Raw genomic sequence first — 18,763 nt, forward strand, 5'->3', positions numbered from 1 at the left:
GAAATGACAAACGCTATAAACTTTGTTCGGGATGCTGCATTTGGAGCAAGCTCTACGTTGCATTGGTTAAGGCGATTGCAGCTTACCGTGAGCTAGAATGGCGACTACCGATCCTCCGCTGTCCTTTTTGGACCCTGGAGACACAGCGCAAGCTCAATCTATCGCTATACTGCACCTGAAGCGGGACCTTCTCATGCCCACTCGCCTGCAGGAACAGGACGAGTTGAACGAGGGATATGACGAGGGCAAAGTGACAAATACGCGCTTTGGTTCTTTCCCACATAGCACATTGATTGGGCAGTCATGGGGAAGCCAAATTCGGGCATCAGCAGTTGATACTGGCTCACGTGGTAGACGGCCGAAAAACGACAAGAAGCGGAAGCGGGACGAGGATGAGAATACAGATTCGAATGCGCCGACGCCGAAAACCGCAGTGGCTGCGTCTACAGGGTTCGTTCATTTGCTGCCACCAACGCCGGAGACATGGACCTCGTCTTTACCGCATCGCACACAGGTTGTCTATACGCCTGATTATAGTTATATCCTTCACCGGCTGCGTGTAAGGCCCGGGACGGTTTTGATTGAAGCAGGCGCTGGAAGTGGGTCTTTCACACACGCTTCGGCAAGGGCGGTATATGATGGTCTTCCGGGAGACGAGGTCAAGGCGGAGGGGGCATCGAGCAAGAAGAAGCAGAAAAAGGGCAAGATATATAGCTACGAGTTCCACGAGCAGCGCGTTGGAAAGCTAAAAACCGAGCTCTATGAGCATGGATTGGATGGACTGGTGGAGATTACACATCGAGATGTGTGTAACGAAGGATTTATGGTCCGGAAGACTGAATCATCCGATTTGAATGCGAAAAAGAATGACGAGCCAAAGGCTGAGGCCATATTTTTGGATCTACCGGCACCATGGTATGTTCTCTCCAAGCCAACCGTGCCCTTTTCTATGTAAAAGATCCATTACTAATGCTTGAGATTTAGGCTTGCCCTGCGTCATCTGACCCGCAACTCCATGTCGTCAAAATTTTTGGATGCAGCCGCTGGCTCGTCAAATCCTCAATCACCGGCGCCAGGCGGTGACCTCCCTCCACCTGCCCCTACTTCAGCCCCCGAAGGCGACCTGTCCTTCCACTCACCTCTCAACCCGAAAGCCACTATTCGCATCTGCACATTCTCTCCCTGCATGGAGCAGGTTCAGCGCACCATCTCAACGATGCGGCAGCTAGGTTGGGTCGAAATCGAGATGGTAGAGGTTCAACACAAACGACTGGAGGTTCGTCGGGAACGTGTCGGCCTACACGAGGAAGGTCTTCGTGGTGTCACTGCCATGCCCGCCTCTGTGGATGAAGCCGTATCTCGACTACGCGAAGTTGAAGGGCGCTTCCGTTCATTCCATGGTAAAAATACTGGAGCCGATGGCTCTGAGGACGCGAGCGGCGCCAATGCCACGGAATCTAAGGAGGGCACTCCTGCGTCCACGCCTGCCACTTACGTGTCCAAGCAGCAGCGCCAGCAGTCTATCCGCGACTCGCTCGCAGACCGTAAAGTCTTCAAGGAGGGTCGTCTCGTGCACCGTACCGAGCCTGAAATTCGCACACACACATCGTACCTTGTGTTCGCCCTTTTACCGCGTGAATGGACGGCTGAGGATGAGGCGCGCTGTCAGAAGAAGTGGCCCATCAAGGAGCCTAGACAACCAGCAAAGAACAAAGACCAAAAAGCTAGAAGTGGCAAAGATATAGAGGTAGATGCTGGTGGTAGAGACGTGACCCAGGAAACACAAGCGGCAAATGGTCAACCAATAAGCAGGCGGCAGATGAAGAAACTTGAGCGAGCAAAGGCAAAGAACGCAGAAAGAGAAAAGGAAAAGGCCGCCGAAAGCGAGCAGGCAGCGACGGAGCCTACAGTAGAAGATGCTGGCGCTGCTAAAGCTGATGCTGCGGGTAAAAATGTCGAAGAGCCAGAGAGCATGGTGGAATAATTGGGAAGAACGTCAGCCTCACTTGTTTCCAGTAATACTTTACACTCTTCAACGATTAGAAGCCATCTTATCTCTATACAATATACCATACTAATGCATCATTTGCCTTGGATAACCAGATCCTTAATCCCCAAGGCTGCTTTGAGTCTTTTATATCATTTACCATTACCTCGATGTTAGGAGTGTTTAACTATTACTGACATCGCAACTCATCTCTTCGCTCCCTTAATCAAAGTGCTGCAACAGTTTTTGCAAGACGGTAAAAGACCATGACATCCCCAATTTGAACAAAAAAAATGCAAAATCCCTAGTCTATATGCTCTATGCCTCGCATTACCAGTAACGAGATTGCGTCGAGAATCCTGCGGCAGCCGCAAGGTCGTCTGCGTTCAAAAGATCAACGCCTTCCTCAATAAGCTGCTTCCAAATACCGTTGCGTGTAGTAATAGGCCACGCAGGAGTATTCCAGTAGCGCACGGCGATGCCCTTGCTGTGGGCATCGGATATTTGCTGACGCAGCGTAGCCAACTGCGTGTCATTGAGCGAGGACCCTGCTACCTTGCCAATTGAAGCCTCGAAATCCGTGCTGGCTATGGGGCTGATGAGGTGGGTGACAGAGGATTGATCACTATCGAGCTTTGCCAAGTTCGCATCGAAAAAATAGTCTCGACTTGTCACGTTTTCCACATGAGACAAGGGAGTATTTCCCGTACCGATCACTGTAACAGGTCCCCAAGTGATACCGGTCTCATTAACGCTGGTCAGCCATCCACCGGCGCGGAGAGGCTCGAGAGCCTGAATGACATATGGCAATGTAGTTGGACCATTCGTTTTGATATCAACCCAGAAGAAGAGAGTCTGGTCACCGGCGACGTCATAGACACCACTGAGGATAAAGATTAGAGATGACATTCTGACAATGCATTAGGGGGGTAAAATTTTTCATACTTTTTGGTGGGGGATATGACAAATTGCGAGACGGGATTCTCTCTAGTCAATGTGTCGAGGATAGGTTCAATATATAATGACTGAAGTGTACGTTCTTCGGTCAAAGCAGATCGCTCATGGCCAACCTGATATAATGAAGATGATCAGTCTAGAAGGACACAAGAAGAACACGAAAGAGGATGAAACGGAATATTACATAGAGTGTGTCGTTGTATAGCCAGACATCTCCTTCTACAGATACAGCGCCAACGGATAGGGCTGTTAATTGATTCAATTAAGTTAGCCAGGGAATCTTTACGCAAAAATCATACAAAAGCAAAGGCTGTAATACCTGAGTAGAAAGGAACATCCCGCCAGTAATCATTATGCGAGTGGATCGGTTTCTACAACTTTCGTCAGCCATTCCTCCTTTCGTCTCTTCTCGAGCCCGACGGGACCTTACAGGAACGATGCCACGGGTCAAATCCGTGGGATAAGTGTACAGATTACTCTGATGGGTGTTTGCTAAGATGTTACTGAGAGCTGCAGGTACATCTAGTACCGGTAATGGAGCCGCAGTGACGATATTGGCCAGGCCTGCGGCGATCACAGCAGAAATGCACTTCATGTTGTAAGACGCTGAGGAAGCGCAATGAAAAAAGAAATGGTATGATTCTGTGACGATGAACAGTTTACACGGAATATTCACAGCAGATCCATAAGCCCTTTATACACCGGCCCAATGCCCTTCTCCAGGAGGATTGAGAGCTATTGTAATAGGTTCGGATTGACAAATGTAAGCGTACAAACTGGACGTCTCTACAAGCTGGTTTAACTGACGAGCTTCAGCACTCGAAAGAGTTTAGTATAACCGATTATGCCTGCTTCTTGGAGCTATCGCTACACCAATCGTACCTACACGTGGATGAGATCCCTCTCAGAGTACGTTTTTCCTAACCTTGGACAGAACACAAAAAGCATCAGATTGATAGATTATGGCAGAAGCATTTGTCCCTGCTCAACTCCGCGAACAAAACCATTCAGCTTATTGCATCATACTGCGACCCCCCACTGAAGCGTCCCACTAAATGTGCAAGAGAACTGCAGCGCAGTGCAAATTAATAGTCTACGGTTTAACCCGTAGACAGGCAAAGCTCTTCCGATGGGGAGACCGTTTTGCACCGATTCCAGAGCTAGTTTGATAAAACCAAGGCGATAATCAGCCATCGGCCATTCAGCACCCTCGTTCGAGATTCCGCCTTCGGCACGACAGAAACGGCGGGTACTAGCTGTGGATACTCTTCCTTCCGATTAACCTTTACAGGCAGCGGACAATGTGCTTGTATGAAGCTATGGGTCGACAACCACGAGCTGCAATCGCACGATCGCAAAGGCTGCGGCTTTTTAAAAGCCTGCATGCACATCGACGACGTGCTCGATCGCGTCAAGTGTAAAATCTTCCTTACATCTGCAGAAAATGCGTCTGCTTTTTGCTGCTTCTGCGGCGCTTGCTCTCGCGCAAGCTTCGCCCGCCGGCAAACATCACGCTCCTAAAAACGAGGGCAAGCTGCGCTATTTGACAGACATCAATGTCATTTCAAAATACTGGGGAGAAATCTCACCATACTCTGACAACGCCGAGGATCTTTTTGGCGTCGAGGACGTTGGCCTCCCTGATGGATGCCAGATTGAGCAAGTCCACACTTTCCAGCGCCATGCCAACCGTTTCCCGACGAGCGCTTGGGCGGACGGCGAAAACAATGACCGCTTCGCAGACAAGGTCCTCAACTTCACCACCAGTGCTAACTCTTCGACGCCTTTCCGAGGCCCGCTTGCCTTCCTCAACAACTACGAATACCTGCTGGGCGAGAGCTTGCTTACCGGCGTTGGCGCCTTGACTGAATTTCAGTCTGGTGTGAACTTCTGGAACCGCTATGGTCGAATCCTATACAATGCCACTGCAGGTCAGCTTGCATACAACGCAAGCTTTTCGAATGGCACTGCTCGGCCAAAGCCCGTTCTGCGCACTACTAGCCAGTCGCGTATCCAGAACAGTCAGATCAATTGGGCATTGGGTTTCTTCGGAGACAGCTTCCAGGCTGTGCCCGACCCGACGTTCGCAAATGCCACTGATGCATTTGACGTCGTGATCATCCCGGAGGGTGGTACTGAGAACAGCACGCTCGCCGCATACGACCCGTGCTTCAACGACTGGGAGTACGAAATTGGCTACCTCGGTGACTACGACATGTACGAGTATATCCCCAAATATCTTGGCCCTGCCACCGCGCGCCTGCAGCAGCACGCACCTAAGGGCTTCACCTTTACGACCAACGACACCTACGCCATGCAGAACATTTGCGCGTACGAGCACAACTATATCGGCATGTCCGATTTCTGCTCCTTCTTCACCGAGGATGAGTGGACCGGCTACGAAAACACTCTCGATATCCAGTACTACTACGATTATGCATGGGGCAATCCTACTGCTCGTGCTCAGGGTATCGGTTATGTCCAGGAACTCATCGCGCGCTTGACGGATCAGTACATAACCGTGTCCAATTCATCCGTCAACTCGACGCTCGATGACAACGATACGACGTTCCCCTTGAACCAGCCTTTCTACGCCGACATTTCCCACGACGACATTATTCTTTCTATCTTGACTGCCATGTCGCTCGACTACTTCAAGGACCCGCCCAGTCTGACGCAGTACCCTCCCGACCCTCATCGTCGGTTCATCTTGTCCCAGCTTACACCGTTTGGCGCCCGCCTTATCACCGAGGTTATTGGCTGCGGCAGCACCGATCCCGAGCCTGTCTCATACCCCCGTGTGCAGTACACTCCGACACAGTACGGCTATAACCCGGCCAATGCTACGAACAAGTTTATCCGTATGCGTCTGAACAACGGCATCTTGCCGTTGAACACTCTCCGTGGTGGCCAGTGCGGCAATGCTACCGCGGGTACTGGCCGTACAGATGGTCTCTGCGCATTGGACCAGTTCCTTGCCACGCAACAGGACTCGTACAAGTTGGCAAATTATGATTATGCTTGCTTTGGCAACTACACATTAAGCAACATTACGTCTGGCCATGACTACGATGGTACCATTTACCAAAAATAGATTCGACCGACTTGTTACACATAAACGATTTACGAGAAGTTGAAGAGCTTTATGGATAATATGCGAATCATGTGTATATAATTGTGTCGATAGTTGTACATTAAATACGCTAGAAGTTTCTCTCGGGCTTCATTAGATAGTCTGATGAGTATAGGGTATATACAAGGTAATATTGGGTTCCACGTTGCATGACCTCTTTTTCAGAGATGATGCTGCTGCTGCTGTCACATTTTTTCTTGCTATGTGGCTGCCATTGGTTGTGGGAACGATGGACTATGTACGGCGCTGATTGAAAATTTGATGAACGCTCCGGCCGTGACGAGAAGTCGCAGTTTCATGCGCGGTCATGAGACTTTTCGTATCCGAATGAATCTAGAGCTTGAGTACCCCTTGACGGTTTGTAAGGCATGAAGCGAAACCATGGGAAGCATACCCTTTGTCTGGACGAAAGAAGTTGAGACATGCTCTGTTGCTGCTGGCTTGCTGGTTTTGAATATTTTCAGCAATTCAACCGAGTTCGACGCTGCCCGGAGGCACACCACGACGACTACGCAGCCTGCGTGCAAAAAATTGCATGATAGGCAGCATTTCTTCGCGATTGCCCGGCATGCTATCGCCCACTTTGCGCCAGCGTGTATATTCTACGAATTCAAACGCATCTTTGGTACGAGATAGGGCCGACGCAGTAACGAGCGTTTGTGACGAACCACCGCACAAGAGGACAGGTGTTCTCGATTTCACCGCCGCGGCTGGAGACGATGAGATAGATGTGGTAGTTGATGCGGGTAGGGGTCCGCCAATTGATATAATTCCGCCGAGCTCTTTAAGCTCGTTGTCGCTGACCGAAGACGATGACGTCGAGGAAGAAGGAGAAGGGAGCAAAGACCTGGTAGCTGCCAGCGCCGCCATGCCGCCTTGTCCGAAGCCAAATATAACAATTTCACGCGGTCGGTAGCCGCATTTATCAATTAAGACGCGACGAATGACTTCATCTGCAATCAGACGGGTGGAGCGCGTAAACCCAGTGTCGAATTCCATGCGCATGGAGCTTTCGTCGAAGAGGATGTCGTCGCCCCAGTGGAAACCGCCGAGTTCGAACGGTAAGGGCATCGGCGCTTGAAGCGACACGCATGCTGTTTCGGGGAGATTGAGGTTCCGGCCTAAAGCAGTGAATGATGCATTGGTATCTCCTAGACCATGGAGCAAGAGGAGAATGTTTGTTGGTGGATGTGAGGCCGGTGGCGGGGTGACGGACGCCGTTACGGACGAGGGAAAGTCTGAGACGCTGGGGAGACGACCCGGCATGTTGTGGCTCGTTTGGAATTGTAAGGATTGGCGTGACGTAGAGGTGGGAAACGGCAGGAGATTCTATTTTGGGCCCAGAACGGACGTTTCTTCATTAATGTGAAAGGTTTGTGTACTCCGATATGGGGGGGTTCAGACGTCAGATTCTGCGCACACGCGCGGGCGTGTACAGGCGCTTGTGGCTAGTGACAACAAAGTCCCTTCAGAGGGCTCATTCAGCTCAGTGGGGTACTTCCGTGGCGCAGCGTACGGCATTAATGGGTGCCGATGTTTCGGCAAGGCGCCGGCGTGCTCAGTGGGGAGAGCCACTGTTATGTCGGTGAAAGGCAAGCCCGAAGTCAAGCATTTCAGCCAAGACTTTTAGAAACGCAGGGCATTGGTAACGAACGGGTGAAGAGCATTCGGGTAGGCGCTCCCACAAAAGCTTGACTATGGAGCAAATCGTGGCACACTAATCACAGCCACAACTGGGCGGAACCGCGTTTCTTGGTTCTTGAAATGTGATCTCTTGCGGTGAGGAATTCATATTGTCGATCCTGGAGACCTTTAAAGTAACAAGGAGGTTTATCCATTGACGCAATTCCCCCGATTGACGACATGCTGCCATGCAAAGCAAGAGGACCCTGCCTCTCGATCTGAAGGGGTTGCTTTGCTAACTTGCCATGGTACTTCCTGTGTGCGTCCTTGTTCCCTGCCGATCTAGATGATTCGTCGATTGGCCGCTGTGGTTCTCGTTTCTGTCCGGCCCGAGTTAGTGACGCCCCACATCATCCAAGGAGGGACGAAAGAGCTGCTCCAGTTCGTTGCCAGCGCAGCTCCTCTCGAGCTGAGCTGTAACGTACCTTGCCCCTGCTGCTGTAGCCAAGGGGAAGCTCTGTGTGCTGTTTCCCGTCTGCCACGGTCTCGAATCCTTACTGGAAGAGCCGCCGGGCGGGTTAGTACATTTGTAGTCAATCGAGCCAACCCTGAGATCAAACTCACTTTGGACTAACAGACCCTGAGACACGAGCTTGAGACCCCCTCAGAGCTAAGCCTGCCTTCGACTATTTCATAAGCTCACCACGTAAGTGAATGTCATCATTGGTTCGTATGAGAATGTGGATGAAGTAAGTGGGGTTACTTTGGCGGTTTGAGTGGATGCACTACGATCTGGCGATGAATGTAAATTAACTACAGGATGTTATGCAATACGTAGTGATAATAATGCCACATACTACGATACACAGCCTGTAGTGATTTGCCCCCCGGTTCGTCACCGCCAGCGACAGCCCACCCTCTTTCCCCCTCCAAGGTGACAAACAGGGTCAGGACCCCACGGAATTGTACCCCTCCTCCCCCTCGGACCACTTGAGGTTCTGAAGTATAAATAGAGCTTCACACCTATCCCCCTCATCTTTCTCACTTTTCTACCTCACGAATCAGTCTTCGAACCTTTCTCAAATTCCTACAAGAACAAATATTCAAGATGGGTATCTTCGGTTGGGGTAAGAAATCACCTGAGCAAGCTTGACTTTTGTGGGTGCGTTTCCACGTCATTACAGAACTAACCGCCAATTGTATGAACAGACGACTCCAACGACGCCTACCAGCAGTACCAGAACGGTGGAGGCCAGGAGCACGAGGGCTCCAAGCTCCACGAGTTCGTTGGCGGTGCTGCTGCCTTTGAGGGTTTCAAGCTGTTCGAGGACCACCAGCGTGCTGAGGGTACGTCAAAACTTCCCCCTAAATCATTATCCAACCTGTCTCAGGAATGCACTTGCGTTGTCTGTTTGGCATGGGTTGATGAGGATGGCTGAATAATGTCTACTCCCCTCTTGACTTGAATTTTGCTAACAAAGATGGTCGTCGCATAGGCAAGCAAGTCAACCACGCATTCGCCAAGGAGCTGGTGGCCGGCTTCGCGGGCGCTGAGGCTGAGAAGTTCGCCGAGACCCGTGGTCTTAACGAGTACGATAAGATCCAGGCTCGCCGTCACGCAGAGGACAGTGCCCAGAACATGTACTCTGAGCACTATGAGCAGAACCTCGGTGCCGACCAGTACGACCCTCAGCAATACGGCGGTCACGACTACATCCAGAACAACTACAACAACTACTAGATTGGTTGACGAGAAGTGCTGGACATTGTATTGACGCAAATATGATATCTCACGAAATTGCTCTAGCATACTCAGCGAGCTCTATTTATTTCAATGGAAAACAGTAAAATTGTTAACATAATGTGCATTCTTAGAAGATTGAGATGCCCGTGGAAAATTTGGAGTGCCATGACGCCATAGTGTTATGTATAACTTGAGTGAAGCTGATCGTTCGAATTGAAGAAGCAGTCGCGTAACGCTGCATCGCGTTGTCGCTTGGGTTTATTTCGTGTCCGATGCCACTATGATTTTGCTGCACCAGCCTTTAGCCAGTATTTGGACGTGGAACTGGGTTATCAATTCTGCGGTTTCAAGCGAAGAAATAAGACCATGCAGCCATCTTAAATGTGAGATTGAGTTGATGTTTTAAGCATAAAAGCAGCCAATGGTGCCCTTCTCAAGATGCTAAAACAGTGGCTGTTCAATGATAGCCAGAGATGGATGCACGTGCAGAGCCAAGAGAAATCTCCTACGTAAGTCTGAAGTCGCACGGAATTGACGTGTTTGGTTTCACACAGTCTCCGGCACTTGCCGCACCCTCACAACCATTGAATATGATTTTTATCCCAAAAATATTGGACCGAAGAGGGTTCAGTCAGTCTCAAATGCTCTTGAGATAAGAATGCATCTCGTCAATTCTTCTTTCTCTCACCAACTTACGGGAATTGCCCTTATGGCGTGATTGACGAGCGATCAAATCGGAAACAAAGAGTTTCTTTACTATCCAACCGACAGCGTTGTTGGAAGAGAATATTCCGTGGGCGTCACTAATAGATCTGTGTGAAACGGGATAGTAACATGATAAAGTGATAATTCGAGTCATGAAGTTCGCAAAGTCAGTGCTTTTGCTGCTCTCCTTCCCGACTTTTCAGGCTCAATGATTCGTGATCTAACAATGTATGCTCTTTCTGTAGGGAACTGGACCAGGACCTAGTTCCGGAATGGCGGGCAAAATACCTCGATTACAAAGTATGTTAATCAATTGTTGATGCTCGATGGACCAGCTCATGTTTGCGAAAATTGCAAATGGTTAACACTTTGCGTAGGCTGGAAAGAAAAAGCTTAAAGCCGTCCGCCGGGCTTTGCGAACCGCCCATGGTACGCCTAAAACACCTAGAAGACCAACTGGCTATGCTCCTGTACCCAATGAGCCTCCGGATTCAACTTCTCCCGTCCGACGAACCCATCCTCGTTCTCACCTGGCATATGAGCAAGATCGCTCCGGAGAGTTGAGATTTGCAGGAAAGCGTTCTGGTAATGAAGAAGACCTGTATCGCGCACAATCTCAACCCATACAGGTGCCTGAACGGGAGCCCTTAGCCAGGCCAGGCCCTCGAGGCCAATCTGGAAATATAGGAAAAGCAAGCTATGGCAGTATTGTGGCGACCCCTCCACAGGGCGATGAGGAGCCAACACCTCCGGCTCTGGATCTGCCTGATCCTGCGCTCGATCCTGCCGACAGCCTGTCTTTGAGGCATAGTCGGACTTGGAATGAACCAAGTCATACTGTTCTTCGGAGTCACCGGCCCGGTAGAGATGGGGAACTTCATAGAGCTCCAACCACTGCATATGAGGTCGGACCAACATCTGCGCCACCGCATTCCCATCTTAGCGTCTCTCCCAAGGCCTCAAAATTCTTTGGTATGAAGCCGTCAATGCCTGGTCGGCAGCTCTCTCGGCCTTTTATTCAGCGAATGCTCTCTACCGGTGGCCCAATTTCGCGAGCGTTGGGCGACTCCCCTGGAGATTTTCCTATGGACGCCTACAAGGAATTTGATCAGAGTCAAGCCGACTTTTTCAACTTCCTCGATGGCCAGCTGGACAAAATAGAAACATTTTACAAGGAAAAAGAGGATGAGGCTACCGAGCGACTAAAGGTTCTCCGCACACAGCTTCACGAAATGAGAGATCGCCGTATAGAGGAAGTACAGGCAGTGCAACGAGCCAGAAGCAGATCGAAACAGAAACCAGATGAAGCTGGTTTTCAATCAAATGGTGAAGGTAGTTCAGATGCCGAAACTGACGGCAAGCCCCAAAATGGCCGTCCGGCGTGGCTTAAACCCCTGGAGGAAGTCCTGAATGGGGCCAAACAAGTTGGTTTTGGAAAGAACACTGAGGCTCTCACGCAAATGGGCATGACATGGAAGGACCCAAATGCGCAGAATAATCAGCATGTTGACTCGCAGCGAGACTTCATTCGGCGCCATACGCCAAACGACTACGTTCCCTATCGGGGTGCAAAACGGAAACTTAAGCTGGCGCTTGCAGAGTACTACCGTGGCCTGGAGCTGTTAAAGTCGTATGCGCTCCTCAATAGGACTGCATTTCGAAAGATTACGAAGAAGTACGATAAGACAGTTAACGCTCGCCCGACCGGCAGATATATGAGTGAAAAAGTCAACAAAGCTTGGTTCGTCCAGAGCGAAGTGTTGGACGGGCACCTGCAGACCGTAGAGGATTTGTATGCGCGATACTTTGAGCGGGGAAATCACAAGGTCTCCGTTGGAAAGCTGCGGACGAAGTCTGCCAGAGCTGGCGACTTTACCGGAAGCGCTTTTCGGAACGGTCTCATGGTAGCTGCTGGCTTTGTTTTTGGTATCGAGGGCCTCACTTATGGTGTAGAGAAACTATTCGACCCAAGTCTGAAGACCAACACGGGTTATTTACTCCAGGTAGGCTTTTCCTTAGATGCCGAAGACGTGAAGATCTCTGACCTAGCTTCTATAGATTTATGCTGGCTATCTGTTAGCATTACTACTCTTCGTACTCTTTGCACTCGATTGCGCTGTTTGGACTAGAAACAAGATCAACTATGTCTTCGTCTTTGAACTTGACTCTCGGCATCATCTTGATTGGAGAGAATTACTAGAGGTTTGTTTCCCTAACATCCTCTCTTACTCGTACACTTACTGACCGCTCCATTTAACAGCTTCCATGCCTTTTGTTTTTCCTGCTGGGCTTTTTCATGTGGCTCAATTTTCACGATTTTGGCGCGCACGTAATGTATCTGTACTATCCTGTCATCCTGATAGGATTGAGTGTCATTTTGGTTTTCTTCCCGGCGAAAATCCTCTATTATCGTGGACGCAAGTGGTTCATATACTCTATAGTAAGTGCCTGCCACTGCAAGCGTCCCACGCAAACACTATATTGACATGTCTAGTGGCGGCTTCTCCTTGCCGGTCTTTACCCCGTCGAGTTCAGAGACTTCTTCCTCGGCGACATATTCTGCTCCTTGACATACTTTATGGGAGTAAGTTGATCATATGAACACTCAGAAGAAAAAAGAGCAGAATTAATAAACTTTAGAATCTGGAACTGTTTTTCTGCCTCTACGCACGCTCATGGAATGGTCCGCAATACTGCAACTCGTCACATTCCCGCCTCCTCGGTTTCCTTTCAACGCTTCCTGGTATCTGGCGAGCGTTTCAGTGTCTCCGCCGTTACTATGATACGAGGAACGTATTTCCACACCTTGTAAATTGTGGAAAATACGGGTTCACGATATTGTACTACATGACGTTGAGCGTATATCGCATCGACAAGAATACCCAAACCAGAGCTGTCTTCATCACCTGCGCGCTGATAAATGCTATCTATTGCTGTATGTCGTTGCACTCCGTCAGCTGCTCGTAAACTGCTAACAGCCACTAGCAATATGGGATCTTGTAATGGACTGGAGTAAGTTGCTTGCTCGAGCGATGTCGTCTATATGACTAACCTTTCCCAGGTCTGTGTAATCCCTATGCGAAGTATCCCTTCCTCCGGGATACACTTGGATACAAAACTGTGTGGTGGTACTATGCGGCAATGGTCATTGACCCTCTTCTTCGTTTTAATTGGGTATTCTATGCCATTTTCAGCGACGAAGTCCAGCATTCCGCAACATTGAGCTTCTTCATTTCTTTGTCAGAAGTATTTCGTCGAGGAATGTGGGCATTATTCCGTGTAGAGGTGAGTAAACTTTTCCAACTGTTGCATCGTGAACAAAGTGGCTGACATTTTCAACAGAATGAGCATTGTACTAAGTACGTAATCACATACTCTCCATTTTTGTTCCCATAGGTTGTCTTTCATTAACTGATTAACTTTGCTGCACAGTGTCGGCCGATTTCGGGCTTCGAGAGACGTTCCCCTCCCATACGATATTCCAACACCATCCACAAGTGACCTTGAGGCCGAACGCAATGGCGTTACTCAACAACCGGTTCCTGCAGGCGCTGCCGGGCCGGACAGAAAACGGCCAACCTCGAAAAGGAGGAGATCTCTCATCCATGCCGAGCCAGTACCGATATCTACTACTGCTACTGGTGCCGACATCGAAGCGCAGACAGCTACCACTCCGAAGCTCCCTCCCCCGACACCATCAGGCATGCTCCGTCTCCGCAGGACTCGGACTCCCTCGAGTCCAGGCACCGCTGCAGCTGGATCACCGCGAACTTTACGTGGCCTTGCCCGTGTTGGAACACTTCTTGCTGAAGCTCACGCGCAAGATTTTGAACGTAAGCGTCGTCCAGAAGTCGCCAGTGAGCAGGACCATGAAGACTTGCGTGATCCGGAAAATCTTCATCACATGCCTTCGAGTGACGAGGAAGATGAAGACGGGTATGAGGATCCAGGTGTCGATGATGTAGACAACTCGAGAGAGCTTGCCAATGCAGAGAGATTATTGAGGCGGACGAGCGGAGAACCGGGGCGCACACTCCACGGCACTGATGACGGAGAAAGAAACGACGACCGGAACGAGCGTCAGGACGGGAATAAAGGAAACGAACACCGAAATCTACATTACGAATAGGGTGCAACATCCAACGATTGGGTTTCAAGCTACGAATGCATAACTTAGAGTCGAAGTTTTTCAAATTTTAAGCATCAAGGAGCGTTCTCTATGGGCATCATATAAAGAATTCTTTACTCAACTATTTAGATGGACTTTATATACACAACTTTTATCATTTCCATGTCCCCGTATGTTTTATGCTTCCATCATCCAGTTGGACCGATGACTGACTGTGATCCGGAGTGGGCATCCACTCCTTGACTTTTTGAAAATCTTGCATAGCATATGGATCGCCCATGCGGTTCTGAACGTCATCCCAGTCCCGACCGACTGCTTGCTCGGGACGCCACCGCATTGCGTGCTTCAGCTTCGGGTGCAGCTTGCCCTCAATGGCATCAACAACGAATGATCCAATCGAAGAGATATGCTTGAAGCCGTGACCTGACGCGCCACAGGCAAGTACCAGCGATGGATGGTCCGGATGAATATCAATCAAATATTTACGGTCCACCGTGTCGGCGCACCAGCATATCCGGGCAAATGAAAATGGCCGCTCAGCTAAATGCGGCATAATATCCCTTAGGAAGGAGCGCATCCTCTGCTCCGACTCGACGGGGATCTGTGATCGAGCAAAGGGCACACTTCTGCGCTTTGTCTGTGTCTTTCCCGTCACGGGATCCGTTACGGGAACATCTACCCAGTTGCAGTATCCCGGATGCTCGTCGCAGAATTTTAACTCGTGGTTGACGAAATCAGGTTCCATAAAGAATCCCTTTTCGACATTGAATAGCACGGGAAGGTTCTTGTACAGCTTTGCTTCTTCGGCTGTCATCTTGATATGTGCTAGTGTCCATGCCGTGGGGCGCAGCTGGTCCTTGAAATCGAGGAATGCGTCTGCGTTGGCGCCTGCAGCGAGAATCACGAGCGATGCATGGTGTTGCTTTCCGTCGGCGGTTTCTACACCGACAATATCATGGGTTTTCCCATCATCTGGAGAGGAGAAAAGGAGTCTCTGGACATTGCCGGGCTGTCCACAGATGTATTTGACGCCCAGTCGGATCGCTTCTGTTGCGGTGGCCACTAGAGCTTTTCGAGCCTCTACCCATCCCGATCCGCTCTTCTTTTGCCACCCTTTCCATCCGGGAAAATCGCCGGTCAATACTCCCTCGGGCATGGTCTTCCGAAACTCCTCTGGGGTTTCGATTCTTACGAAGCCCACTCGTGATGCAGGGAGCTCTTTCTTCTCGAGATGTTTGAATCCGGCGGGGGTATGAGCTGCTGCGACATATCCTGTTGCGTGGTAGTACGGTTTGAACAAAGGGTCTTCGAGCCAACCCTTGGCACAAGCAGCTGCCAGAGTACGGGATACGAAATCTGGGTCATCTTCGGAATCGGGGTAGGTATCTGGATTGGCAAGAGGACAGTTTAGCTGGGAGAGCTTGACTTTGGAATTATATCAGAATTGTCACCTTCGTCACAAATCTTGTTTACATCATTGCCAGCTGAAATGGCAGAGGGAATATAATAGTGGTCAAGGACTGTAACATTCTTGTAGCCCCGCCGAGCAAGATGGAGCGCTGTCGAGGAGCCCCAGGTACCGCCACCAATGACGAGAATTGCCTTGGATTGATCAATTTTTCGCGTCATCGTTGAGTCAACTATTATACTATATGATATGAGGCAAGCGTATGAGGGATGATTATGTTGATGTTAGGAATTGCGGGGTAGATATATCCTTCGTCTTGGTAATTGTTGATATCCGTTCATTATTTATGGACACTCAATTGTGGAGAGCGGAAGTTTCCGCAGTTGTAGGCAAACAAGCTTAAACATCCCACAGTATTTTTCTCCTGTCACTGCTATTCTGCATTGCCTGCACACGAAGAGTCACGATGAATTTCAGTCTGGTAAAACAGTTATAATGATCTAGATGATGGGGCAGGTCCAAGCGGATAGCAGGTAAACCCTATGGATACCTTAGTCTGTGCCGCTGATAACGTGCCGTCTGCACGAGATGCCTTTATCGCTGACGATTTTCTTCCCCTGGAGGGGTTTTAGTTCGCCATCCTGATCCGTCAACGGGATGTCTTCACTTGCGCCATCTGCCGCAGCGACTGATTCCCATGAGCAGAGATACAACAATGGAATTTCACTCTTTCGACCATGCTGTGCGGATGGTTCCTTCGCTTGGACCTGACAGCTTAGGAGACTGACAATGGGCCAACTAGACCTCTCGCACCGCGCATGATTAGCTTCTCGGATCCCCCCACCCGTCGAACCGTCCGATTGTCTCCACCTTTCCCCACCACAGCTCTCTCTCTCCTCATCCCCTGGTTCCCTTTCTCATCATGCGCATTGTTTGCACCAATCTGATCCAGATCCTTGCTTCCTGCAATTTGGCTTTTCTTCTGCTCAAAACCTTCTCACCCGCCTCATGCGCTAAACACGGATTCAACTAATCTCGAGCACGCGCTTCGACCTGACCAAATGCCACGCCGACGGGATAAGGATAAAACTGATCCAGATAGGCCGCCCAGGGTACGAACCCGAAGCGGCTGTCAGACTTGCCGGGCTCGCAAGATTAAATGTGACGAGGCCAAGCCGGTCTGTCGGCGATGCAGCGAGAAAGGCTTCCGATGCCACACTGGCATTGCCCTGAAATGGGAGGAAGACTTTCTCAGCCGCGGATTGGCCTTTGGTCGAAGTGGTACCAATGCTCGTGCTTCAATATCAGGCCCACGAAGGTCCTCGCAGTCGTCACGGGGGCTCAAAGGGGCAGCAGAAGGCGATGGCGGAGGGGCCCTGCAGGTACACTGGTGTCCGCTCCCCGTCATTGAGTCTCACAGTTTCATCCATACCGATACCAAGACTTTTTGCGAAACTGCCGCGGTGCGGGATCTACATGAAACGCAAAATGCCGCCGCCAGACACGCGAGCCCCACGTCTAGCGATGATAGCGCCGAGTGGGAGGACGCGCCTGGCGATGACTTGGTTGATGCTGAACCCCTACCATTGGTTCCTATCAGATCGAATCGCGTCTCAGAATCTTGCTCGTTTACCATCCACCCTTCCATTCTACAATCTCTCGCTCCTTTTCCGCAGCTAGGCAACGCCAAGAACGCGCAGCTGCTGGAGTATTATCTACAAGCCCTTTGTCCATTGACGACGTCAGGGTTATCTTCAGACTCACCATTTCGGTCTTTGATTCTGCCGTTTTCAATAACGCAATCCTCCAATGTCTTGCAATCCGTGCTCGCGCTGGCCGCCTGTCACCGGAGCAAGTCTGATCGTTCATGGAATGCGCCGGCCATGCGGCTGAAGGCCGGAGTACTACGGGATCTTCGAAGCCGTCTGGCTGCTCAAGACTCCACACAAGTTGCATTGGACCCAGAGGTTTTAATTACCATGATGCTCATGTGTCTCTATGAGATTGTGAACAATTGTGACCGCCGATGGGTGATTCACCTGCGTGGAGCACGAGATGTGATCCGTCTTCGACGACAGCTTCTCCCTGGCCCCATATCAGGGGATGCCGGACAAGAACCAGTGGCTGCTTTTGCAGAACGGTTTTTTGCATTCCAAGATATCATGGGCCGTACGGCATGTGGTGAAGCCCCGCTCTTTGGGACTGAATATTGGGAGTCTGACAGCGCGGTGGACGCGTGGATGGGTTGTAGCCCAGCATTGGCTCGGATTCTTTGCGCCATTACCGAGCTCAGCCGGCTCAAACAGCGGGAGCCCAAGTCGGAGCAATTTGTGCTTCGTGCAGCTGCTGTTGAAAATGAGCTGTTAAGGCTACGACAGACTGCGAGCTACGCTGATCCTCTCCTCGAAAAGTCGGCCGAGCTAAAGCGGCTAGGAGCCGAGGTTTATCTGCATTGTGCGCTGTATGATGCTTCGCCGTCTACCGCTCTGGTGGCAAGTTATGTAAAGGAAATCCTGCAGGGGGTAGCTGCGTTCTTGGCACAAGGAACCGCAGCTGGGCTCACTTGGCCCTTATTTGTTGCAGCAGTCGAGCTCGATCCGATTAACGACGAGCTTTGGACTGACTCAACAACAGGCCGTAGCGTTTACGGTCGCCCACTCGTTTTACGAGCGATTGATGTCATGGCAAGCTCTACCATGGCGAACATTCACAAGACGCGTTCAGTGGTGAGCAAAGTGTGGCAAGCGCGTGACTTGGACCAAATAGAACCATCTTCAACTTCTTCTGGCTCGCGATCACCTGGTAGGCAGCGTCGCAATGATTGGGAGACATTTGTCGCCCCGTTTTGCGATTCCATGAGCTTGGCTTAGAGCGATCTGTTATCGCTTTGAGCTGCCTTTTTCCCCTTTTTGCATTTGCCTGGTCTGGCATGGCGTCCTTGCTGTTATCATATTTGGGAGAGAGCCAAAAAAAAGAGATGTCGGCATGATGCACGGTAATCATGGAGTCTGGACCTGTTCTTTTTTTGATCATGCCTATCTATACTGATTGATCACTTTGGTGTTTGTTTTGGGACA

At 50.3% G+C, this 18,763-nt stretch overlaps 8 protein-coding genes across 8 annotated transcripts; 5 read left to right on the top strand and 3 right to left on the bottom strand.

Annotated features, from left to right (window-relative positions):
* Positions 1-20: 20 nt before the first annotated feature.
* Positions 21-2,112, top strand: L228DRAFT_263057 (tRNA methyltransferase complex GCD14 subunit). Its single transcript, XM_018334460.1, has 2 exons — positions 21-915; positions 985-2,112. Exons 1-2 carry the CDS (start codon positions 98-100, stop codon positions 1,982-1,984), a joined length of 1,818 nt encoding a protein of 605 aa, XP_018185962.1. The 5' UTR covers positions 21-97; the 3' UTR covers positions 1,985-2,112.
* A 205-nt stretch (positions 2,113-2,317) lies between these two features.
* On the bottom strand, positions 2,318-3,582 carry L228DRAFT_263058 (alkaline phosphatase; the record flags this gene model as incomplete). The annotated part of the gene is made up of 5 exons (XM_018334461.1): positions 3,375-3,582; positions 3,264-3,315; positions 3,129-3,190; positions 2,933-3,057; positions 2,318-2,870 (listed from the first exon to the last, which is right to left on the bottom strand). The coding sequence occupies exons 1-5, from the start codon at positions 3,537-3,539 to the stop codon at positions 2,318-2,320; spliced, it is 957 nt and encodes a 318-aa protein (XP_018185963.1). The 5' UTR covers positions 3,540-3,582.
* An 806-nt stretch (positions 3,583-4,388) lies between these two features.
* L228DRAFT_240932 (3-phytase) lies at positions 4,389-6,038 on the top strand (the record flags this gene model as incomplete). The annotated part of the gene is made up of 1 exon (XM_018331291.1): positions 4,389-6,038. The coding sequence occupies one exon, from the start codon at positions 4,389-4,391 to the stop codon at positions 6,036-6,038; it is 1,650 nt and encodes a 549-aa protein (XP_018185964.1).
* Positions 6,039-6,116: 78 nt separating this feature from the next.
* On the bottom strand, positions 6,117-7,746 carry L228DRAFT_250094 (alpha/beta-hydrolase). The gene has a single exon (XM_018333244.1). The coding sequence runs from the start codon at positions 7,341-7,343 to the stop codon at positions 6,546-6,548; it is 798 nt and encodes a 265-aa protein (XP_018185965.1). The 5' UTR covers positions 7,344-7,746; the 3' UTR covers positions 6,117-6,545.
* A 1,062-nt stretch (positions 7,747-8,808) lies between these two features.
* L228DRAFT_285119 (hypothetical protein) lies at positions 8,809-9,765 on the top strand (the record flags this gene model as incomplete). Its single annotated transcript, XM_018336306.1, has 3 exons — positions 8,809-8,827; positions 8,910-9,047; positions 9,197-9,765. The coding sequence occupies 3 exons, from the start codon at positions 8,809-8,811 to the stop codon at positions 9,439-9,441; spliced, it is 402 nt and encodes a 133-aa protein (XP_018185966.1). The 3' UTR covers positions 9,442-9,765.
* A 3,438-nt stretch (positions 9,766-13,203) lies between these two features.
* L228DRAFT_27301 (hypothetical protein) lies at positions 13,204-14,355 on the top strand. The gene is made up of 3 exons (XM_018335589.1): positions 13,204-13,434; positions 13,492-13,508; positions 13,582-14,355. The coding sequence occupies exons 1-3, from the start codon at positions 13,291-13,293 to the stop codon at positions 14,276-14,278; spliced, it is 858 nt and encodes a 285-aa protein (XP_018185967.1). The 5' UTR covers positions 13,204-13,290; the 3' UTR covers positions 14,279-14,355.
* Positions 14,356-14,370: 15 nt separating this feature from the next.
* On the bottom strand, positions 14,371-16,020 carry L228DRAFT_250096 (fructosyl amine:oxygen oxidoreductase-like protein). The gene is made up of 2 exons (XM_018333245.1): positions 15,730-16,020; positions 14,371-15,664 (listed from the first exon to the last, which is right to left on the bottom strand). The coding sequence occupies exons 1-2, from the start codon at positions 15,905-15,907 to the stop codon at positions 14,433-14,435; spliced, it is 1,410 nt and encodes a 469-aa protein (XP_018185968.1). The 5' UTR covers positions 15,908-16,020; the 3' UTR covers positions 14,371-14,432.
* A 727-nt stretch (positions 16,021-16,747) lies between these two features.
* Positions 16,748-18,556, top strand: L228DRAFT_270486 (hypothetical protein; the record flags this gene model as incomplete). Its single annotated transcript, XM_018335410.1, has 1 exon — positions 16,748-18,556. The coding sequence occupies one exon, from the start codon at positions 16,748-16,750 to the stop codon at positions 18,554-18,556; it is 1,809 nt and encodes a 602-aa protein (XP_018185969.1).
* Positions 18,557-18,763: the final 207 nt, after the last annotated feature.

This window comes from Xylona heveae, assembly GCF_001619985.1.
Source record: "Xylona heveae TC161 unplaced genomic scaffold L228scaffold_10, whole genome shotgun sequence".
Lineage (NCBI taxonomy): Eukaryota > Fungi > Ascomycota > Xylonomycetes > Xylonales > Xylonaceae > Xylona > Xylona heveae.